The following is a 25,072-nucleotide window of genomic DNA, read 5'->3' on the forward strand; positions in this document are numbered from 1 at the left end:
CTTTCAATACGGAATATTATTTTGAAACAGAGGTATTTCTTGCCCCCCTCTCCAAAAAACCGTGAACCCAGAGCCAATCTTACGAAGCATCTTACTGTATTTGTCTCTATATTCAAGCTGAAACAGCACTCAAGTCCAATGGAAAAAAATATTCTTTGAAAAAAAAGTTTTATTTTCTGAAATTAGCACTTGGAGTAAAAAGGAATTATAGTTTTCCTTCTTTAAGTGTTCACTGGGGGCCATAACGTGCCATTGATTTTAAAACACAGGCCCTTACTGACTTTAATGAGTTCTGCTTAAAAAAACCCCTATCCTGTAGGCCCAATCTGGCCTTGAATTTCAATGTACTGGTTGTGAGGAGCAAATATTCCTTCAGAGTCTCTTAAACTGGAGCAAGCACTCACCTGTGGCTCTGTTTGCATGCCAGGGAAGGACAAATGCCCACCTGGGCACCGCCTGCTTTACCCGAGGAGCAAAGGTTTGATGGAAGACACCCTTTACCCCATGGGCCCTTTATTGCTCCTGTTTACCCCAGGTGGCACCGAGCTTCACCATGGTTGGTGTGCACGTCTTTCACTGGGCTCCGCTGTGGAAAGCACGTCAGGAGATGAGTGTTTACAAACACTGCGCACACCACAGGCAGAGGAGAAGCGGCCTGCAGTGCCACTGGGGGCTGCTGCCCCTCCAGGGTGGGGGCCAAGACCTTCCCCTCCATTACTTTTGTGCTGCGTGTTCCATTCGTCAACGTACAGAAATATACGGGCGGCTTAGATTGCATACAGCAGTCCTGAGGCACTTTGGTTACAGGCCGTAGTATCTCCAAGAGAAAGAAGGAAAAAAAATATTTATGGAGCGAGCCAGAGCTCAGGCCCCTGCTGGCAAACCTCTTCAGGGCACCCCCTGCTCGGGGAAGCGCTCTGTATACTCCTTTGGAGAGTTTTAAACCCCTCACGCCTCAAAATGAGGGGTTCCTGCTGCTCCCACCCCCGCCCCCACCGTGCCATCCGGGGCGACTTCCTGCCCTTGGAAACACCTCGGTCCAGGGGACTCGGAAAGTTTTCTGAAACTCTACATCCACCAGTGCCCCCTTCCGTTGTTGTTTTCTCTCCCCTTGAACTCAGGGCGTTGGGTTTAGTCCAATTAAAAAATTCGGCCCCGCTTTCCAAATCCACCTTTCCCGCCCCCCCCTTCCCTTCCCCCCCCCCCCCCCCCTCCAGCCGGCAGCCAGCGGAGGGAGGCCGGTCGGCGCGAGCCTGGCACGGGAGGGCCCCGCACCGGCCCCGCGCCCCACAACAGCCGGTAGTAGCCGTTTTTTTCCTCCCTCTTCTCCCTCTCCCTCGCCTCTTTCCGCCCGGCTTTGTGTGAAGTTTGCGGCACATTGCAGATGAGCCCTTAGCGGCGAGAGGAGCCTATTGTTCCCCGCCAGGAACTGCTTGCTGGGGCTGTGCTGGCTTTTGCCTTTGGAGCTGCCTTCTGCAGTACCGGCAGCGGCCTCCGGGGCCCGCTGTGTCGCGCTCTCGTCCAGGCAGAAGCACGGCGGCCTCAGATCTTTTTGTCTGAGCGAGAAGAGAAGTGAATCCCGCTGCCGCCGCCACCGCCGCCGCCGCCGTAGCTGTACAGTGTGTGTGTGTAAGGGAGCGAGCGAGGGAGCGAGCGAGCGAGGGAGGGAGATCGCATGGAGCCGCGGCTGTAACACACACACACTGTCAATACCTCACTCCGGCTCCCCCCCCCGCCCCACCACAACAGTAACCCAATTCATTGTGTGATCCAGCAGCACCATGTTGAGTCTCATGTGCAGGCTGGATCGGCTGGGTTTGTGGTGCTGAGAGAGGCAGCAGCCGCGGGAGGAGGAATTTACTGAGAGGTGCCCCTCTCCCTCCCTGCCTCTTCGCCCGTGTGTTGTGTGGAGACAGGACTCGCAATTACCACACTCTCGGGGCTCCCTTATTCCTTTTAAACTTTTTTTTAAACAAGCCCCTCTCCATGGCTGATCCCCGGCCGAGCACGGGCACCTGGGTCTCTTAAAGACAAGGAGGAGCCGGGGATTGTTGTTGTTGTTGTCGGCCGTTTTTTTTTTAAATTGGATTTTTTTTTTTTACGAGAACCTTTTTTATTACAAAAATGGCAAATTCGACGGGTAAAAACCACGCAGACCAGCGGAGAAAGGGACTCGCTTTCCTGGACGAGCTGCGGCAGTTTCACCACAGCAGAGGGTGAGGAAAATGGGGAGATGGAACGGGAGGGGGGGAGGCTTTTAAACCGACCAGATCCAACTTCCAGCCCCTTCCCTGAAGGACACGGCAGCCCTAGCGAGGGGAGAAAAGGGGGCAGAGCTGACAAGTTGTGGTGTTTTGTGTGTATCTCCTTTGGCAGGTCTCCTTTTAAGAAGATCCCCGTGGTGGGTGGGAAGGAGCTGGATCTTCACGCTCTCTATACCAGAGTCACCACTTTAGGCGGATTTGGGAAGGTGAGTGGAAGTTTTAATTTGGGTTTCCCTCCCACTAACCTCTTCCCAAAAGTCTCCTCTGACCCCCAGGGGTGGCGGGGGGAGCCGGGGTGGCCGAGAACCGTCCTATTTAAAGCCGGTTATAGAAGGTGGGGGGTGGAAGGAGGAAGCGAGCAGACAGGCAGGTTGGTGGCTCGGCCTTGTCGGCGGAGCGATGAAGGGGGACCCGGGGGTACAGCGCACACCCCGCTCCTGCCTCCCCCGCCTCCGCCGGACCCCCTCGCCCCTGCCCCCCTCCCCGCGGCAACGAGAGGGGGGAGCAGGGAGCTGCGGGCGGCGAGAGGAGGCTTCTTTCGGCTGTGGTGGCAGCTCTGTGCGTGTCTCTCTCTCTCTCGCACAGGGAAAGACAGAGAGGAGAGAGAGAGTCTGAGTGCAGTTTTAGTGCAACTCAAAATTAGCGGGCATGTTTAACATCGATAATCGGCACGGAGCATGGGCTAGGGAACGATCCTCGCAGCCGGGGGGGGCCGGGCGCTGCCCTCCGAGCCTTTCCCGGGGAAAAATAACAAAAGGGGCACCCAAGACGATGTGTAATCAAATAGCCATCTTTAGGCTTCAAGGCTGGGGACAGAAATGTAGGCCTCAAAAGAAAGGCCTCTCTATGTCTGTGGATCTGTGTTGGGGGGACCCCCCGGGCCGGCGCCCCCGCGCCCCGCAGCCCAGGGGGCGCCCCCGCAAGCACTTCCCTGCATTATTTTAAACTTCTTTGGGTTTTTAACGGACCGCGTTAGGATTTAAAAGGGGGCGACAGAGGGACTCCCGATTGGTTATTGTCCAGGCAGTAAAAACAAAAACAAACAAACCCCAAAACAATACCAGCCTTCCCGGCCGTCCCCCCAGAAAAAAATTATCTGTATATTAAAAAATAAATGCATTAAAAGACCCGTGAGAAGCGGGATTATTCCCGAAGGGTGAATACTACCCACTGTCAATAAAATACATGATCCTAAATCCCATATGCATTTGTGCTTATTTATTTTTATATATTTATCTATTTGCTTCATTGCAGCATGTGTTTTTTTGTGATGTTCGCTGTCAGCAACATGTTTTCGTGTACGTTGTGTATCTCGGCCTGTGTGTTGTTTTTGACAGGTATCAGAGAAGAATCAGTGGGGAGAAATTGTAGAGGAGTTTAACTTTCCCAGAAGTTGTTCTAACGCTGCCTTCGCTTTAAAACAGTATTACTTGCGGTGAGTGCTATCAAGCTGTTCCAGCAGTATTTTTGAGTGTGGGGTTATATTTGGTTTTCAATGTGTGCAATAATAAAAATATCCCTGCTCTTTAAAAATGCTATAAAATAAAGCAGAAAGAACTTGTAATTTCTTACTGGTCTGGTGCAGTGATCAGTTAAAGGTGATTCTGTTTCTTAGTTATTTTGATTTTATATCTGCAAGCGTTAAACTTTGAAGGGATCCCAAGTATACAAGCAATATATGTCAGAGCCATTTTTTTGGATTGTTTTAGAATGACGATACTAAAGGACTGTTACTAAGAGATCATGTTGTTATAGTTATAGAAACTTAGGTTAATTTTTGGAGCACTGAAATGTGTTGGTATGTGTAAACTTGTTTACAACTCAGTGGGGTCAGACATTGAATGAAAATGCATCTGCAGGAAGGTAAACTGCTTTGGATAAATTATATTGTTATCAATTACTAGCAGCATATATTTTTTGTTTTAAAGTACAAAGAGCTAAATAATTTTTTTATTACTTGAAAAATAAATTTTTGCAGGTTTTAAAAATAAGATTGCATTCCTTGAAATGATACAGGTTATTTTTTGTAATACAGATTATTTTTCAGTGTAGCTTGGAGTTCATATTGTATATTTTAAATTACTGTGTGTGGTATTATTCAGTTACTAGATTACTTTTTAAAAAGAAATTATTTTTTATTAAGTTTTGGTGATTTTTTTTGTGGAAAAGATTTTTAAATGATTGTGTTTTAGATGGTATATGTAGACATCTGTATTTCATTTAGAAGGGAGTTTTGTGAACATTGGTTAAGGAATGTAATTTTCTGTTTCTGCATTATAAATATGATATTTTTTCATTGAAATTAATGATAATATAGGTGTGTAATATGTACAAAAGATGTATGGACTTCTGGATTTCTGTTTTGGTGAGCTGAGTACACACAGGCTTTATCTGTTCTTAGTTGGGCCTTCTGAATTAGGAAATGCAGTAATTGTACAGGTGCACTTTCTATTGGTTGTCCTAGATTGACTTCCAGCTTGAAGCTGTAGAGTTCATAGCACAGTGGAGCAGTTATTGAGTTAGAGTGATGTCTGAAAAACCTTAGTCAGATATTTGTAGTTACTGAATTTTTCTTTTTTTTTGTGGTGACATATGATTGCTTTAAGATCCAGATTAAGAAAAGAAATTACTGTTGTTAATATTTTTAGCAAAGTTTATGATTGGTAGCAGGCCTAGGCCTAGGAATTAAGTGGGAAGCTTGTTTTAGGATGTCCTTCCCTGTTGCTTTTTTAATCCCCCCCCATAGTATTGAGGTAGTGTTGCTGAAGATTTGTCATATCATAGAAAGCAATTATTTCCTTTTTGAGCTTTCCTGTTGGACCATGTAGTCTGTTACTTGACTAGATTTTACATGTAATATGCAAAATGATAGTTTTTTTGATTTTTTTTTTTGTTTTGTTTACCCTTTGCTTTCTATTTCTTTATATGTCGTAAATATTGGAACAGCCTAACTTTTTGCAGAAAAAGATTGACATTTTTGTTTTCATCTTACTTCAAAAACCTTTATATGCTGGGACAGTTAACACAATTAGTGTTAATTTAGACTTCTAATAATTATTAATTTTTAATAAGATACTAGTTTTTAAGTTAGAATCAGACATACAAAAATGTTATTTTTATTATTGGCATGCTGATATTGACATTATCTGAAATATAGTGGTTGAAAAAATGTATAAATACAAATAATTGAAAGGGCTTTTTCCTTATTTGGAATTTAGGACAATAAGTTGGTAAATGGTTAAGATGAAGAATCTTTAAAAATGTCTTACCATAATCTGTGTGATTTACTTAGGCCATTCTGAAATAAGCTATCAAGGTTGTTGGTGTTGGGGTGGACTGGTTTTTAGTGGTGGTTTTGTTTTTTGTTTGGTTTTGTTTGGTTTCTTCTGAATTGCTGCTTTGCTCACTGTTGCTTCTCACATAATCTGAGTTGGATGTCAACTGTTTCCCAGCTGAGTTCACCTCTTTTCATGTGCAGTAGTAAGAAAGTATGTGCATGTCTCTCTGCTAGGTTAACATTTGTTTAGCTTTAACCTAGAAGGTTTAAGGGGGATGGTGTCTGGTTCTAGGGAAAGAAAAAATACTTTAATGGTAAATTTGTTACAAGGGTCTAGTTTGTCCGTTTTGAAGAATAAAACCTGAGGTTTCTTACAGGGCTAGATCTTCTACTGCAGTTTTTGAACTGCTGAGCAATTATCCTTGGAAAAAAAAAGTGTTCCTCGTGAACCTCAAGTATGACTATAATCTTGGCCTCACTACTGTAATGACTTTGCAAACAAAGTCAAATTGAGGCCTATCAACTTCTATATCGATTTTTATCCATTTGTGTGTCATTTGTACTGTAAAGTGAGGAATCTATGTGGCAGATGGGACCCTGTTGAATTCAGAGGGATTCAGTGGTGTGCACCTACATGAATTCATTTGCAGATTTGGATTTGGGATGGTTTGTCATTAAAGTTGCTTCCTTCTGAAACTTCTGGTTTAATGTGTTTGCTGAGATGAGATCTCAAGCGACATGGACCACTTGCTAATTTTGCTGTGTTGCTTCTAATAATACTGTCATTTTTACTTAAAATTACTATGTAAACAATTGAAAAAGTTGAATTATTTGTGTGAGGTCAGTAGTCCTGTTGGCTTGATCAGACTGAATATTTTGCAAAACAGTCATTGAGTTTTCCTAGGCGGTTGGGAAGTGTGTTTTTTCTGTATAAATAACTTCCATTTTGACTGTTGTGGAATTTTGCTATGTGTCTTTGGGAATGTATGGTAGGCTCCATTAAAGAGGAGAATTGTTTAAACTTCTGATGTAATTCTGATAGGCTTTTTGATTGGTGATAGCTGAATACATGGTAGCCAATCTTATCTACCCCTTCTCCCTTGCACTGCTCTCCCTTTTCTGTCACTGGAAAAAGTTGTTTATAATAGGGAAAGTCTGAACCATTGAAACTTTGTGCCTGTGTTGCTTTGAGCTGTCTGACAGGTGAAGTAATTTATGCACTGTGGTTCATAGTGAACAGTCAAAAGCCACAGTGCCGATAACCATTGATAGAACTGTACTTGTTAATGTAGTTCTATAAGTCTTTACAGCATCAGAGAGCGTAATTCCATTGGATGTAGTACAAATTAGATGTTTCATCTCAGTTGAGGTGAATTAGTAAAGCATTTTCCAAATACTTCTCTAAAGATTGTTTTATAATGGTAATGAAAATATTTTAGTATGGGGTCATAAATGTAAACATCAGGAATGTGGGCCTGCTTTTATGTTTTTGTTAGTAAACATACAGTAGGTAAAAAGAAAGCTAACATGGAATATAGCTTGTTTTATGTTACTGGTTGATTAGGTTACAGTCCTACGAAGAATTGAGCTGATGTGACCTCGTGTTAGTATAAGATTCTGTTGGTTTTCATATGAGTGTAAGTGATACATTTATTTTTGTTGTAGGTCTTCATCTTTTTTTAGGGAGAGACCTTGTACACTTAAATGTGTAAATGGAATATGCCTAACTGAATTAGAAATTAGTTTGGTTTTTAAAGGTATTTATCTACATTAAGATAAATGATATGAAAGGACTAGCTGTAAAGTAAGTATAAGTCTTAGTACTGCAGAGAACTCCTGAAAGGTGGGCAGTATGTGTGTATTGTAAACTTCTGGCAAAGGCAGCAGAAATTAGTTAATACTAGTTCAGGTGAACAAGAATTCGCTGTTTTAAATATTGGAGAGGTAAGGGGAAGTAAAGTAGAAAGGAAGGAGGTCAGTACCTAAATGAGAAGTTGTATAAAGTTATTATTAAGGCAAGCCATTATGCTGAATTTCCTGAAATTCCATATATAGTAGGATGAAAAACTGAGCAGTTAAAAATCAGAACCATATGAATGAAGTAGTTACTGATGACAAATAGAGGAGGTTCTTGAAAGATCTGAAGATATGTATAAGTAATCTGATCTTTAAGGTGCCACTAAAAAATTAAATAATGGTACTGATTTTGTAAAAAAAATAAAGGGGGGAGAAAAAAAAAGCATGAACTCAAGAGCTAGATAAAATGGATTCTGTTCTTAGTAAAATAGTGGCAGAAATATCAGGGAAACAATAATAACCCTGGAGTTTTCCAAGCAGAAATTACTTTAAGAGAGTTTTCTTTGTTATTCTTGCTCAGTGTTTAAAATTAGGATCTGATACTGCAACAGCATCTGCACACAGATCAGTGGGTATGGAGAAGTACAGGACTGGCTTGTTTGCCAGATCTGATTGCAGGTTCAAGGCCCCAGTAAATGAAGAGCAAGTTGTAGCTATAGTAAAATTTTACATATTTTCTAAAATTAAAATACATCTCAAAATCTCTTGTTAACAAATTATTTATGTATATGTATAGTTATGTAAATGAAAAAAATGGTTGAAGGACCATAAACGAAAATAGAACAAAGTATAACAAATAGATTTGGTGAGTCACAGCAGTTTTAGGTGCTAAAAGAGTAACATCAGTGCTTACATATGCACGTAGTAATACAAGTTTAGCCATTTTAGGCTTATTTAGTGTCTACATTGCTTAACTTTATGAGAAGGTGAATAGTACACTTGCAGAATTAGCAGACAGTGAGAGTGAGAAGAGTTAAACACAAGTCAGGGCAGAAAAGAAAAGGTTATCTAAAGAAATTAGGCGCATTGTTAGAAAATACAAATGAGATTTAGTTTGGAAAATGCAAGCTAAAACAGTTGAGGGACCGTAATCCAAAACAGGTATTCATTGTGAGGGAATAACCTGGAAAGCAGTATTGCTGAAAAAGGGATAGGAGTGATGCCATGGGCCTGATAATCCTGTCAGTTGTGTGCACCCAACTCCCTTTCATATGAAAGGGATTTGTGCATGCTTCTGATAGGAAGGACAGGCCCCAATTTGCAATATAATATATAGACTTTGTAAAATTCAGAATGAGTTTAGGTTGCATCCACAGAGGCATTGAACAAGTGGGAGGTGGATTTCTGTACAAGATTATGGAACTGTGTTTGGAGTACTGTTTTACTTTGGAGTCTTTGCAACAGGTGGGGCAACTTAACAGAAACTTAGAGAAGAGCAGCAAAATATTAAGAAGACTGAAGGGACTGACTGAATTAAAAAAAACAAAGATTTACTAAATAAATATGTTTTGCTTGGGTAAATGAACATTTTACTTGAGAAGGAGAAATTATATCTTCCAAGCGTTTTGAATGGTCTAAATACTTAAAAGGGAGATAATTTTAAGTAAAATAAGAGGTTGTGTTAATGTGTAAGCTGAGATGAAACTGAAGGAGAAAGTTCAGAGCAGAAACACAGCAGGACAAAACCCCCCAAGATGTACCTGAATACCTTCTAGTACCAATAGTATGCCAGGTAGGGGGGAACCCCACCATGGGTCATTCAGCATTGGCCTGGCCAGGAACTAGTACATGTACAACAGGTAATGAGCCAGGACTGGCAGAGAAAGGGACCAGATGACCTTAAAGGTTTTTTCCATCCTTGAATAATGCCATAATGAAGACTTTCATCTTGCGTAGCTACAGACTTCATGTGTGGAATCTGTTGTACTTAATTTTGTCCCAAATCCTCCAGTCACTGGCAAGACAGGAAACAAAAACATGGATGACATTTTTATGATTTCTTCTTAAAATGTTCTGTTTTCCTCCTGAAGACAAAAGTTGTAATGCATGTTTCAGTCATGTTTAAGGCCATTCTTTAAGTCTGAAGTGAGTATTTTAGATAGTTTTAGTTGTAGTGAATCATATAACCAACACACAATCAAGATTAGTTACTGTTCATGCAGTAAAGCTTTATTTAGGGAAATTAAACATGCTGGTTATTAAAATCTTAGAATGTCTCTCAATGGAAGTTAGTTATTTGTATGGATGTTGTCTTGTCAGAGTTGCTGGGAATCTGCTTAAAGGGAAACAGAACTTACATAATGCAACATATGCTTTAGGCCTCACCTGAGGAGAGCAAGCAGCAGGTGAAAGAGAACATAGCTGCCTTAAAATTGCTGTTTCTTACAGTTATGTTGCCATACTAGTTTACTGTGTAAATGAGTTTGGCCTTTATCAAAGTTTCTCAGCTTTTCCTTCAGAGGGTAAACTCCTCTTTATTACTGCAAAATGTAGTGAAAATTAGTGTGATAAACGCTAACATATTTTCCTGATTATTTTCTGCAAGCTTTTTGTTAGAAATGACTTAAGTGGCTGCTGCTAAGCTGAAATATGTTGGTTGATTTGGGGAGGGGTAAATGTTGTTCTTCAGTTTTAATACAGAATTCTGATTGTTTAACTTGAAAGCTTATCTAGACAGATGTCAGAACCAATAACCTAAATAGAGCAAGTTTTTGGCAACATGATAAGTGTGATGACTTCTATGACCTACTGAATCTTCTCATAATTGGTGGAAACTTCTATTCGTTAAGACCATTTTCTTTCACTGAAACAGTATGTAAATGAATTTATGCCATAAAATTATTAATATATTGTAATGTTTTAAGTTTGAACAAATGATAAGCATATTACAATAAGATCAAGAATTAATATGGAATGCAAGGGTATGGCTTCTTTCTTTGTGAAATGGAATAAGCCTGGGCTAAGTAAAGCTGTTTGTTTTGGTTGTTTTTTGTTTATTTGTGTAATTTTATTCTGGAACTAGTAGGCTTTAATTACCTTGCTTATTTGCAGTTAAATCTCAATAGATAAAACTTTCATGCTTTTTTTTTATTTTTTTTTTTTTTATTTCTCAACTGCTTCCCCACTTTTCCCACTAATGAAATAGAGAAATATAATTTGTTAAGTTCTACAGATGAGGACTAGAGGTACCTAGAGGTTCAGGCTATTACTTTGTGAGTGCATGTCAAATAAGAATAAAATTCAAATACAGTAAAGCTGATTTTTTGGGGGGGTTGTTGGGGGTTTTTGTTTTTTTGGTTGGTTGGTTTTGTTTTTTGTTTGGTTTTTTTTTTTTTAATAGCACTAAAATCCATTTCTGACAGGCATATTTCTTCTTCTTGAGCCTTAGTTAAACCATCCATAAAAGGAGGCAAATGTTATTTACTGTCTTTTAAAATTGCTCTTTAATCAATAGCTGAGGAAGCACTGTTTGAAAAATAAAACAGGATAGTGTTATGTTCTGTGAATTGGAGAACTGAAAACTAAGTATATAGGATTATAAGAAGGAGTTCTTTGTGGTGGTGTTGTGTTTTGTTTTGCTGTGTTTTGTTTTAAAATGCTTGTTCAGAGTGTTGGAGTGCTGTTTTGCAGCTTAAATGGGACTGCTTGGAGTAATTGTAGTACTAGTCCACATTAATAGAAGATATAGTCCATAGAGGGGATTGGTATAGGCCAGAGATCACATCACATGATATTGTTTCTGGTTATGAGTCTGATATGTATTTTTTCATTGACCTTAGTTAAATCATTTGCCATCTTTTTATTCATAAAGTGGGTGTGCTGATGTTTGTTTATCTATCTCACAGGGAGGTGTGAGACTGTAAGCTCTATAATGCAGGGTTTGTGTCTCTTCATCTTCTGTGTCATATCTTAAATATTTGAAAATGAATATAAATTAGAAATAAATGAGGAAAATAAAACTTTTTATAAACTTGTTTGCCCTCTACAATGTTGAGAAGCAGAAAATATAGCATGGATGAGAAGAGCAATCTTTATTCCTTAGGGAATAAATATACTTGGGATACCTAAGCAGAGAAATGTTGAAACGGTTGAAAGAAAGAAGCTTATCTTAAGGAAGGATAATAAAACAGCAAGATGGTACCCAGAATAGTGAGCTTAGGCTTTGCCTGAGGTACTAGATTAGTGAGCTAGGTACCACATATCAAATACAGTCTCCTTGGAGCAACAAGTTCAAGTCTTAAGCAGACCTGAATTACGTTTTTGGACATAAGGCAGTGAAACTGAATACTCTACTTTTTGTTTTCTTGTCTTTGAACTGAATGTGCATGCATTTATTTTAACTCCAGATGAACTATAGCAAGACCTTGCTGCGGGAGGGATCACGTACTATTATAATAAGTGGAGATCTGTCGAGTCGTGCCTTGGAGCATGTTTGCCTGTAAGAGTGAACTGTGTTCATACTATTTTCTGTTGGTGTGGGAGGAGCAACTGTTCAGATTATGAGTATTTCAGAATAATTTACAGTGTTACTTGTCGATCCATAGCTGCCTAAAATACATAAAAATTTCTGTAAAGTAAGGTGGTCGTTCCGTTTCAGAGACACCTTCTCTCTCTCAGAGTTCAGTGGTCTTTTCATGTGGTTGGTTGCTGAAGTTTCGATGGGCCATACTTAGTGCTGTGTGCGTTTCTCCACTGTTACGTGCTGTGACGTCTGCTGGTTGGCTTCTGCCTCCCAGTCCAAAGGTTGCTATGCTTCCATGATAAACCATGTGCAGAGATTCTCAGCTCTGTAAATCACCAAATCATATGACTAACTTTGAGTAGCTCTGTTAAAGTTCTTTGAAGTGCTCTAACAGCATGAATTACTAGGATGTAATGAGTTGGGGTAACTTTTTGTTTGGGATACATGCCAGGGGCTTAATTAAGCTAAATGAAAGTAGTTGACTTTGGGGATAAATCTAGCATGTTTTGAGTATGTTGATAATTATTATGGTGTAGGACAAATGTAAAACTATGTGTATGGGTTTATTTGCTTTTTAAAAACTATATGTATATTAGAAGAAAACTTGTGGGAATAAGCTTAGGAAAAGTTCTTCCCTTACATGGTTATTTTGCTCAGGAGTATTCGTCTTCTAGTGACCTTGACAAAATGATGCAGAATCCAGGCATTGACCAGGTAAACAGTGCCATGTTACAGAATTTACAGATGTCCTCTGTACTTTTGGGGCAATAATATAGCTTTGAAACACTGCAGATTACAGAGCTGTTTCTTGGACACTTTTCACCCCCAATACCATCTGTGAAAACCTGGGAAAATTAAAATTTCTAACAGTACATGTTCATATAATGCTACAGTTGCACAGCAAATAAGTGAAAAAATCAGGAATTACTTCACGTAAGTATGGATATGCAACAGTGATTTGTTTCTAGAGGGTATTCTTCACTGTAGAGCCTTGTGCTCTCTGTGAGAAATGGGAATAAATTCCATGGCAGTATCAATCTGTTATATCAACATACACATAATTCTGACTCCTTTTTCAATGTGGTAATTGACTAATCGCAATATTAGTTATCTCTAAAGGAGTTTTAAGAGTGCTTTCTGGGCATCATTTCTCCGCTGTCTTGCCTTCCATGGTGTTACCCATGTGGGCCAGTTGAGAAATCATTTCCTTTGGTGGTAGACTGAGTGGGATTCACTGTTGCAATGCTGTTTACCCTGTCCATGTAGCTCACAAGTCTCCTGTCTCTCATTCTCTGCTAGTCATCATCTTCTCAGTCTTTTGACTACAAGCTGTAATTCAGCTTCTTCTCCTTGTCCCCTCTATGTCTGTACCCACTGACTGCACGTGGCATATTTACTATAATCAAATGAATTCCTAATTGTAAGAAAATTGGAGGGAAAAAGGTGTATGCAGGTAAAAGGGTAAGAGGATAAAGCTCTAAATGTCAGGTGCCTAGCAACAGTAAAATAGCAAATTTTACAGCAAAACTAATAGACTCCGTGGTACCTGAAAAGCAAATTCTTCAGCTGTGGGCATGCAGCATTCATGGGATCCAGATGAATATCTAAAGGGTGTTTCACACACCTGAAAAATGTGTCTTCGAGTACTCTGCAGGACCTAGTCAGGCACTGCAGCACCGGTGTACATTTTGCTTGTTCTTCCAAGGTCATTTTTATATTTTTTTTCAGTGAAAATATTTTTTCTGAACACAGTTATGTGCAAGGGCTGCTCCCTGTAGTGAATTATTTTGTTTAAATGGATTTGAAGAATATATGGGACCCTAACTCCCATGCAACTTGGAATACTATAGGTAAGTGAGGGAGGTTTTGTATGTTTTGGTGTGTTTTTTTTTTTTTTTTTAATGCTTCAAATGACTGTATTTCCTTCCAACTTTGCTGAACTTGTTATTCTGTTTAATGCCATGTGCTTCTCTGTTTATATAACATGAAGTTATTTATTAGAAAGGTGTTATGTTAGTCAATGTGTATGGTATCATAGTAAAAATGTAAAAGGCTAGAAAATGAAAATACAATACTTGATGACAATGAGTTCATCATGTTTAGTATTGTTTCATTAATATGTCCTATGATTAATATGCTGTTATCAGTAAAATATGGTTACATTCCTAGAAAGGTGGATTTTATCATAGATGAATTCAATATTTTTTTCTATTTAGATTTTTATATTAGGACTACGCAAATCCCATTTTTCTGTAGTAGCTTTCATTCTCCTAGTAAGCATTTTAATTGTGTTGTAAACAGAGTAAGTCCAGCTGTTGAAGAAGGTGCTTTGTAAGATCAAAGAAAAAGGTGACTTAAAAATAATATACTGTTCTGCATGTAACTAAACAAACACCCAGCTTTCCTAAGTGTACTGATACTTATCTGCATGGCTGTTTGTGTGCCATAAATGTGCTTGGTAGAAAGCAAAGATATTTCATTAGTTTTATGGTGATTTGGTGCTTCTGTAGGTCTGCTCTAAGAACTGCGTTTGTAGACTTTTGCCCATGTGGACTTGCCTCTAGGTTTGTATCGGGAGAATTCGTCCGTCTTAAGAACTGGGCTGAAATTGGTGACATCCTGTGTCAGTCCTGCAGTGTGCTTGTAAAGGTGAGGTGTGTAACATCTGGACCATGTATATTAACATGAAATGTGCCTGCCGTAGCAAAGCAAGGAAATAAACTAAACCAGTGAAGTCAATACAGATATATTCAGAACTTATAGATACTAAAATTGGTGTAGTGTTCTAATATTAGTTGTTTTCAGGAGGTCTTTCCATGTAACCAAAAGTTGTAGACTCAAACTTTGCTACTTGTTATATTTTTAAAGAGTTTGTGAAAGTAACAGGTTTTGTTTCAACTAAATTAGTTGAAGCTTGCTTTTCTTGGTGGGGGAGCTTGTAAGCGAAGTGAAAAAAAAAAAAAAAACCTGTTACAATTATTTCTTGTTTTCAGAAACTTACTGAAGAATTTACTTATTTGTATTATAATTTCACTGATATAGTGTGATCTGTAGTATTGCTGACTTCTAGTACCCACAATATCAAAATAAATACCCATTTTTATATTGTGGAAACAATGATGGAAAGTTATAGGAAAGTAGACACAAATATCATTGTTAACATGCTGTATAACATACAGCAACAATATAAACATATAGGATTGTTGACCTGGTTGCCTTACTAGAGGAATCTTTGAAAGCTGCCCAGTAGAGGATTCTTCTGTAGAAGGACACCGGATGGAAATGACTCTCAGGACCGTGTCTTATAACTCAAGGCTTTTTTGGTTCAGATGGCATGTGTTTCCTATGGTTTGTGGCTTCAGAAACTTCATGTATTTCTTGACTTAGCAGCTGCCCTTTGGGAATTCGCACAACTCCTGCCCAAGCAGCCAGCTGATCCAGGTGTGCAGCTTGGAGGCTCCAAGGAGCATGGGTACTGCAAGGTTGCCAGCCTGGCAGGAGACACTTGGACTCTGAGTAGTCACTCCGGTATCCCGCTGGCAGGCACATGCTACCTCTGCCTCCAACTGGGCCAGATAGAACACAGGCTGCTCCTCGGTCACCTGTAGGCCAAAGGAGACGGAAGACAAGCCGTTTTGGAGGTGTTTTAATGAGAGGGCGAGGGAGAACCCTTTGTGCATAGGTAGTTGAATTGCAAAGGGAAGGCATATGAATATAGAGTGAGCTGGGTGCATTCATGCATTGGGTCAGGAGACAGGAATGTGGGAATGTTGGAGAGAACACTCTTTGAAAGGGCGGATGGGGTAGATACTGTAGCAGGAAAAGGAGGGGTTATGTAATCAAATGCTGATAAGTTAGTCTTTATTGGCCAACTCCCTCATTTAAATTGTTCACTGGGTATTAATTGACTTGTATCCCAGATGCTGGATTGCTGCTGAGTGAAGACTGTCATTTGTAAAACACTGAGTTGCACCATCTGCTTTCTACAGTGAAGTTCTCGTTTATTGGTACAAACCTTTTAGTGGTTCTTCTGCATCTTTGCTTGCACTACCAGTGCTGCATGAGCAGAATTAATTTCTGTTCTGTTAGTTTATATTTTTCATTAGCACTGAATTTACCATTTTCATTTTGGTTTAAAAAATCTACCACCGTCACAATTACTGTTAGTTTTATCCTTATATTAAAATATCATAAAGGCATAAAATTGCATATAATCAAATAAAGGATTTTATTTGTTCCTTAAATAGCTTGCAGGGAGAAAGGTCTCATCTTGGAAAATATTTCTTCATGGGCATTGCTGCATTTAAGAATGATAAGAAGGTTACAGTTGTGGAACAGTAAGCATTTCTTCAAATACTGTTGTCACTTTGAGAAAATTACTAATGTTTACATGTATTCTGTATGTTGTAAGTGCATAAATTTTATATGTGTATATGGAGAAAGCATATACAAGTCTGGATGTCACTTTAAGTTTGCGATAGATTACGTAGACTTCCTGTCGCACTTGTAATGCTGCATATATGTTAAGAGTGAATTGTCAACGAGAAAAATATTTGATTTTTATACCTACATACACAGAGATTTGGCGACCGGGTTTGGATCTTACAGATGGAAGTAGTTGCAAAGTGCTGTTTCTTTTTGACAGTTCTTGATCATATGTGATACAAAACTGTTGCTTGTCCTGGACCTTAGGCTTATGTAACTTGGAAAGACAACTTTTAAACACAACCTGCTCTAAGCAAAATGTATAAAATGGCTGTTGGTTGAAACTGCTCCAAGGTATGGAATGTAAGTTGTACTGATCAAAACAATTAGTGAGTGGGGGGCAAGTGAATTAGTCAAAGATGTGGACAAACTATATTTTTCATGCAACTCTGCAATTACTACGTTAGATATTATCTTCCATCACTTTGATTCTGCTATGATTAGAATTTTTTTGCTATTTATTGCAATTTTTTTACTAAAAATAATGTAAATTTGTATTTGACAGTAGTACTTATTGCCACTCTCTTTTGAGCTGTCAGCCACACTGATCTCTTCAGAGAATAAAAGCAACACATTATTTTTAAAGATGGTACATATCCTACCTCAGTGCATAGAAGAGGGTAGAAAAAGAGCATAGGTCATCATTCTTGCTTGCTTATGTATATCAGAAATTATTGCTGTTATCTTAAATAGCAGCTTGTGGTATCCTTGTTCAAGCAGACAGTCCTGCTGTCACTTGAGTGGCTGCTGTGCTGCACCCCAGTAGTGATATGAGCTCTGCTTTTAGGGTTGTGGTGGTGGTGAGGGCTTGTGTTTTGTTTTTTAATTGGAGATCTGCTTTCATGGAGGCCTGCATTAGGGTTCCATTGCTGCAGAGAGACAAGCTAGCAGATTCTAGTCTTGAATTGCCTAGTACTACTATTGTTTATTTATTTGTTTACTTTTAATCAAGTTTTGTAAGTTTTTCATATTGCCTTTTGGTTAGTCTTCTGTAAAGAGAAGGTTTTTTTTTTGTTTGCCCTCCTTTTAATTTCCTAGAGGTTGTCAGTCTTACGCAGGTAAGTCCCGTTATAGACTGAACCGGAAGAACAACACAGAGAATATAGAGGAAAAGACTCCACACATTTAGACAAATATTAATTACTTATATTCTTTTCCTCTTTTTAACTAGTTTTTACTATGGTAGATCAAGTTTTGTCGCTTAAGTAACTTTCAGGGCTCAACAGTTGTGTCCTCTCCTTGGAAGTTATTTACAGATGGAGATAAATAGGGGCTTTGACATCAGTTTAATGAGAATGATCAAATTAGTAAAAAATTCAGAAAATACGGGAGTAATAAGTATGTGGGTAACAAATGAGGAAGAGAAAGATCAGAGGATCTTAGTTTTAAAATGGAGATACGTGATGATGAAAGGGGTTGTTTCTGTGGTACTTTCAAGAAAGTTGAGTAGGGACATTTTGCCAGGAGTTCCAGTATTCCTGGAACAGGAGAGTTTCTATAGTCACAGGTTGTTATGTAGAGTGTTTGTGTGTATATAAATTTTATATGCAAAAAGCGTAATATTTGAGAGAATATTATGCTCCGATGATTAAGGAGACAATAATAGATTATCGTATGGAAAGTAAAATAGTAGAGTTCAGAAAAGGGTGGTGCCAAAAGTTGCAAGTCTGGAGATGAGCAGATTTATGGAGTAGATTGAGTGCAGAGGAGCCTTAATTATGCTTGAAAACATTTCCCTTGACCATGAGAAATTTTTGTGTAATCAAGACATATCAAAGAAAATTATGGTAGTAGCATGAGGATATTTGGTGAAAAGAGTACAACTAGCATGGAGTTAATAATAATTACACAGGAGATGTATTGGTGATTATGAGCAATATGAAATATAAAGCAGTTAAGATTGAAAATAGAGTGTAAGAAAGCAAGGGTAAAATGTGACATTGTTAGGAAATTTTGTAATATACCATCAGTAAGGGAACAAGAGAATCCTTAGTACAGTTTTGGATCTTTTGTCAGAGAGGGAATGGGAGGAATTTGTAAACAAATACTGTTGAATTAGATTCTGCCAAGGCTCAAATCCTTGGTAGGTTGATCTCTCTTACAGTGGGAACCAAAATGCCTAAAAAGATGATAGATTTCGGGAGCTATCTAGCAGGACATTTGAATCATTATTTATGTAATGGTTTATATTTATTTCCTTATAACCAAGTTAGGTTTATTGGTTGGTTTGGGTTTTTTTCAGGGTTTGTTTGTTTATTTGTTTGTGTGTTGTTGGGGTTTTTTTTAAGTAATTCAAATGGCATTTGAAAAAAAAGTCTGTCAAAGAATGTCTGTTTATTCTTTTACTTTTAAATGTAATGCATTGCTCTTATGGACCTCTCTTAAGTGCTGATCAGTTCAGAGACCACAACTGTAGTGCTTGGCAAAATCCAGCTCCTGCTACACAAGGTAAAAGCATCTTCCCTTAGAGGAAAGAAATCTCATGGAAGTATTTTGCTACAGGATCATGCCAATGAACAACAGTAGTTGCTGGATGTGACTGACATTGTTGCTTTACCTGTTTTACCTTTCTGTCTCAATTGTCATGCGTATTTCTGTACACTCATGTTCAAATGTTAGCGAAGATGTTAATTGAGGAATCAAAGAATATACAGACTCCAACATAAACAAACTAAAGAAAGATAAATAAGTGTTGATCTAAGTGTGAAATGAGATCATCTGTAGGACTGATTTTTCCCTCGACACTTTTGTCTAAAAAAACTAGATAGTTGTGTTTTTATCAATAACACTTAAGTTATTGAGCAAGTAGTTGATCTTCCACCTCTTTTTCATGTATTATGTTAGTGATTTAGAATTTTAAAACTGGCTCTCAGCTGTCAGCTGCCCCTTTGGGATATTCTCTGTGTAGCACCCAACTTTTTTTCAGTAACTGAGGTTTAAGTGCAGTCCACAGGTGGAGTCACATTATGTTCATTTTCCAGTTGTGTATACTGTGACGTGTAATTGGGAGGTTATTGATGGAGAAACACAGTCCTGAGTCTGAACTGATACACTTACCTAAGCCAATGTATCTTAATCTTAGAAAATATTGTATATTCATACTCAATAATGCAATGCAGTGTGTGAAATTGACCTAGGATTGGCAAGATTTTTTGGTAAGAACACCTTACAAAAGATGTTTGGTTGAAGTGGTGTTTATTTTTGTGTACTGTGGTTCCCACCTTAAAGGTTGCAAGCTTGTTTTCACTTTAATAAAATGTTATAAATGTTTGTTGACTCCAAACAGTTGGTTAGAATTCTATTCTGCAGTAGAAAGTGTAATATTTAATACCTAAGAAATTTGATTTAGTTAAAGATTTTTTTTAAAATTCTGAAAAGGAAGAGATGGTAATGGAAGACTACTTTAGCAAAGGAAGAACTTCATTGTGGACTAGCTGGCACTAGGTGTTTGTATCTGGGAGCCGCTCTCTGAGAAGTTTGTATACGAGAAACTTTCCTCATAAACAAGCAGTTTCTCACCTTGGAATAGGATGCTTTAATATCTCCTGTCTCATTATGTTGAAGTGTTTTGGAAGTTTAGATTATAAATAGGAACTTTGTTCGTGGTAGTAGTTGTGGGTTTGTGTAGATAAAACTGAAATGCCAGTGTCCTGATTAATCAGAAATACAGTTACTACGAAATTTTAGTGGGCAGATTTCCTCTAACCTTTTTCAAGCTTGTTCTCTCTCTTCCATATGAATTTTTATGTATGTTTTAGGCCAGGTGGATTATGTAGGGGTTTTTTACATGTTAGTAACCTTTCCCTAGAGGTACTAGTTTTCATGTATTTAGGCCCTTAATTCAGCACTGCAATAAGCAATACTCTCATACGTACAAAAAGATAAGCAAATCTACTTTCCTTTTACCATTCTAAAAATGAGTTATTTACTGCAACATTGAGATCAATCACTGTTGGCTGATTTTAATATTCTGTTTTGAACATGAAGGAATCAGTTTTCTTCTTTCAGCAATACTGAAGAGGCTACTTTTTAATCAGATACCATAAGGACAGTAGAAGTATCAAATTCAATAGCTGGTATAAAGCTCGTATAAAATAACAGGGAGGAATCACAATCAAGCTTCTATGTAGTGATGTTTTACTTGTCATTTAAAGACCGGTAACGTGTGTTTGCCTTTTGTTTCAGTGGTGAATAATGCTACTTCGCATAGATTTTAAAATTGGGGATGTTCTCTGAGTGGAACAGTGAATTGTACCAGAATTTCCTGGTTTCAGGAGAAGTTTTCACTGTGTTGCATTTTATGTAAGGTGTGTTGTCTAGTAAATCTGCCTAATAGTAATTTGATTAGTTGAAAATGTGCTTATGTTTCTATTGCGTGTTCGAGAATTGCCCTACATACTGTATGTATGCTGTTTAAACAGATTTAATTCTGGTAAACAAATAGTTTTGAATATGAGTTTACTACAAAACATTAAATATTTACAACAGGTACTTTTTAGCTCAAACACTAGTTGTAGAAAGTACAAATATTTTAAAAATATGCATAATGTTGCAATTACAAAAACATCTCAGAAGTGAATCATATTTAAGTGCATTATTACTTGTAGATTATGGTTAGCATAATGGAATTTTATGGTAGTACAGTTTTGGTAAGAGTGGCTGTTACTGTGATGTTCTTTGTAAAACAGGTCAAAGACTCTCATTGACACTTAAAAAAAAACACTTAAACACTGGAAAAATTTGGAAAAATTCAGCACAACTTGTTTATCTACAGTTAAAATAATCTGTTTTAACCAAGAATATTTTTTTCTTTGTTCCAAAAATGTTACAAGCACTTATTTGAGGGACAGTTTGTGTAATTACTCAAAATTAAAAGGATAAAGATTCATGTTCTGGGTTTTTGCTTTAATTATTTGTGGTTGTTGACAGAGGTAAGTTGTCTTACATTTAGCCTAGTAGAAAAGCTGCTAGCAGTTCCTTACTTACCTTTTCCATTATGGTAATTTCAGACGTTTTTTATTTCCAGAACCGCTACAATTTGGCAAGGTCAAGGCCCTCTAGTTAGAGAGGTGCCTTCAGTTAGTCCTGTTGTTATGTTATGATTTGTCTGCATTCTAGGTAGTTAAAACTGTCTTTCCATTGCCTTCTCCTTTATTTGCATTCTTCATTTTAGTTAGTAGCAGTGTGTCAGAACGATAACTAAATATGAATGGCACCTATGCCACTGAAAGGAGCGAGGAGCAATATAGGCTGTAGTCAGGATAAGTTCTGTTTGAGTCTCAAGAGTACTGATGGTGGGGAAAGAACAATTTGGGTTTTCTGAAGACCTTCCTGTTCTGAAATTTTTACAGTTGTGCCAGTTTGCCCTTTTCCTTTTTCAACACAGGAAGCTGAACAAATAGAGTGGAAGTTTCCTGTCTTTTGACAAGGGCTGGGGGGAAGTTGGATTCTGTCTTCCCTAACTTATCTTGTGATGCTAAGAGCTCATGACCCTTGTCTGGGACAATGACTTTCTACCTCTTAGGCTCTAGTACTATTGGGCTCTTGGAAACATTAGTAATGAGTTGCTTTGTAATTTTCTTCTTTCTTTTTAGGGAATGAGGTTTAATAGGAGTTTATGTTTAAAACAAACAAACTCCACCACCATGACCCCCAAACCTACAGAATTTAGGAGATGTCAAAATTTTTTAGCTGATTTGACATTTAGATGTTTTCTTAAAATGACTCCTCACAGTTCCTAGACATACTCTGTGTTGATGATATATATATAAATGGGTAGAAATAGGGGACCATTCATCTCATTTCTTAGGAACTTCTACAAGCTATTAAGAACAGTTGGTTTTGCAGTATAATTTATGTAGCTTTAACAAGAATATTTTTGCCACCACTTTTTTACATGATACCAAAATGTAACATTCTTAATGAGAAAGTCTGGAAGATAAAAAATGGAAGAAGTCTATCTACCTGTTATAAGTTGCTCAGTGGTATATCTTCCAAGAACAATATTTTTGTACACTGATAAAAGATGAAGTTTTATATAAAGACAGTAAAAAAGACAAGAAGTCTTTTCTCTTTACTGTCATCTTTTAAAAAAAAGAAGAAAAACCGACACTACATGCTGACACTTGAGCTTTTCACAGAAGCACCTTTGTAAGTACTGTGAAGTGGAAGAACATGTAATACTTTCTGGAGAAGTTTTGGAGGGGGGAAATAGTGGGGAGAATATAATAATTTGGTCATTTCTAAAATGTGTTTTATAATAATGAATATAAAATAATAAAATCTTGCTAGAATTAGTCTGTTACTTTCTTCTTATCTAATGCTCCAGTCCCTGACAATAGTATCACAAATGGTTCCTGTGCAGACTATTGCGATGTGGTGATTTGAGATTATGTTTTCATGTGACAGTAGGAGAGAGAGGAGTGTGTAGTATATTGTCACTAAATACTAGTATTGTGAGTTGGTAACTTGGTGTTTAGAAACAATGTCAAGTTATGGCCAGCTATGGTGATTAACTAGTTTAGTCTCAGAAATTAGAATATTAGTTATAACTTTTTCATAATGCACTTCATTGAAAAAATACAGATAGACTGCTAAAGGGAGATACAGCAGCATCCAGTTGGTCTGTGTAGTCGTTTCTTACATATGTCACTTTTAAAATATAAGTTTCAATGTCTTGGTAAATATTACATAGTGTACACTAGTAAATTATTTCTTCTTACTCTCTCTTATAAGACAATGAGAATTATTTGATTTAAGGCTTCATAATGAAATTTACATATGCAAATAGTTATTTGGGATGCAGCAAATTAGGGAGGTTAATTGTGATTTAAATGATTTGTTTTTTCCACACTAATGTAAAATGGCAAGGCAATACTGGAAATTTATGGCAGAGGAAATATAATTTTTTTTTCTTTGAAGATCCAGAAATCTATTCCTGTGTATTCTGGGAAGAATTGGTGCCATCACATTTGCCTATAATGGAACTGCATAGACTGTCTGATTGTATTGGTGTTAGTGACAGATTATAGATAACCAGATTCTGCTTGTATGTAATTTTTATGCTTCTCTGGTAGTGAGACCACACCTTTAAGTCACAGCATCCTTTAAACTTGAAACACCTGTAGAACTAGTTGTTCAGTTATATTCAGTTCCCAACACTGAATGAAGTGTGGGTTTTCAATTACTTCTGTGTCTTATGTTGTGATGTGGTTTTGAATACTGAAGGTGAGGGGAAAATAAGGAAGTTTTGCAGGATTTTTTTTTATGATGATTTATAGTTGCTTGTATGAGATATAGTTAAAAGATGAAATCAGAGATTAATATTGCAGGCTTCATTTAAATGTGGACATTATTAAAAGGGAAAAAACCAATCTGTACAAGGCTGAGACTTTAATGTAGTGAATGTTATAGTATTGCTGCAGCCTCTGTAACCTAGTCTCTTTCAGTAAACTTTATATTATAGTATATATCCGTTTTAATGGAAGTTGTGGCTAGTTACAGTTATGATTAAGAAGTGAATATTTTATTTTCTAACCACTTTTTAATTCTGATTCTTTAAAGAGTATCTTAATTCAAAATATTTAGTAGGCAAAAATTACTTATTATATAATAAGTGCCAGTTGCAAAAAATGGAATGTTGCATTAATAAGAAAGTGACTACAGCATTGCTGTCACAGCCGTTTACCAATGAGCTCTCTAAATATTCAAGAAAAAGCATACAGTGCATCTGAAAAGTTAACATTTTTACCTGAGAGTTAGAATGAAAAAATGATCTGTCTCCATAATGTTGTATGTATAAGCATTAATGACTTTCTTTTCTTTCTCCAAAGTGGAAGTCAGATTCAGAAAAGACGCTTTAGAGAGTATGGCAGGTAAAGCATTTAGACTGAAGATAGTGCTCTGGGATTTGTCCTCTAGATAGGTATTTTGGCTGTGCCCAAATCTGACAGATAGACCAGTAGACCAGTTCAAATTTTGGACAGGTAAATTGTTAGACCATTTAGATCCTGTAAGGAATACTGCATGTAAACTAAGTGGCATTATTATTTCTGAAGCTTCCATTTGTATTTCAAGCAATGGTGTTATATTTGTATCCATTATTTAAGATTAGTTTACCTTATATAATGTCACATTTTCTTAGAGCTAAAATAGTAGCTACATAAATGTCTTATTTGTACTTTCAGTATCAACCAAACTAATACCTGTTACGGTTTATTACTGCATACATACATAACTCTGACTAGTGTAGTTCCATCTACCTAGGTATGTATATTTTACAAATATACTGAAAAATCTGTTAGTCTGTCTGTCTTTTGACCTGCACAGGTTTCTGCTTTAGTACTTCAGCACTGCTGGTAAAATGTTTCTGTAGCACCTCTTGTCATACATACTGTGATGTCTTCAAACTGCTCAGTCCTTTCCAAGGAGGTCAGTAAAGTTTGAGTTTTGAGCTGGGAATACTGAGTATGCTGGCATTGGAGTAGTGTGCCAGTAGCAAAAACTTTTGCGTTTGTCATACATTTGTAGATTAGCGTTTACAGCTCTTTTTTGGGTACTTCAGCTTCCACAAATGGTTGGATAAAATTTTTTGGAAGGATACTATCCAAAAAATACTTTGCTTAAAATAAAAAACGGTCAGTTCTGTGAAAAAGTGAATGACAGACTCTTGCCCTATGATATTGTATATAATTTACAACCATTCAAGCTTTTGCAGCGTGACTGCCT

General features: G+C 37.7%; 1 protein-coding gene across 1 annotated transcript in view; it reads left to right on the forward strand.

Annotated features, from left to right (window-relative positions):
- The first annotated feature begins 1,254 nt into the window (after positions 1–1,254).
- ARID2 (AT-rich interaction domain 2) overlaps positions 1,255–25,072 on the forward strand; it is a 102,808-nt gene continuing 78,990 nt past the window's right edge. Inside the window, exons 1-3 of the mRNA XM_032688175.1 lie at positions 1,255–2,216; positions 2,377–2,470; positions 3,602–3,699. Of these exons, the coding sequence (XP_032544066.1) occupies positions 2,125–2,216; positions 2,377–2,470; positions 3,602–3,699 (284 nt within the window). The 5' untranslated portion in view covers positions 1,255–2,124. The remainder of the gene's footprint in view (positions 2,217–2,376; positions 2,471–3,601; positions 3,700–25,072) is intronic.

Source organism: Chiroxiphia lanceolata, chromosome 5 (genome assembly GCF_009829145.1).
Source record: "Chiroxiphia lanceolata isolate bChiLan1 chromosome 5, bChiLan1.pri, whole genome shotgun sequence".
Taxonomy (NCBI): domain Eukaryota; kingdom Metazoa; phylum Chordata; class Aves; order Passeriformes; family Pipridae; genus Chiroxiphia; species Chiroxiphia lanceolata.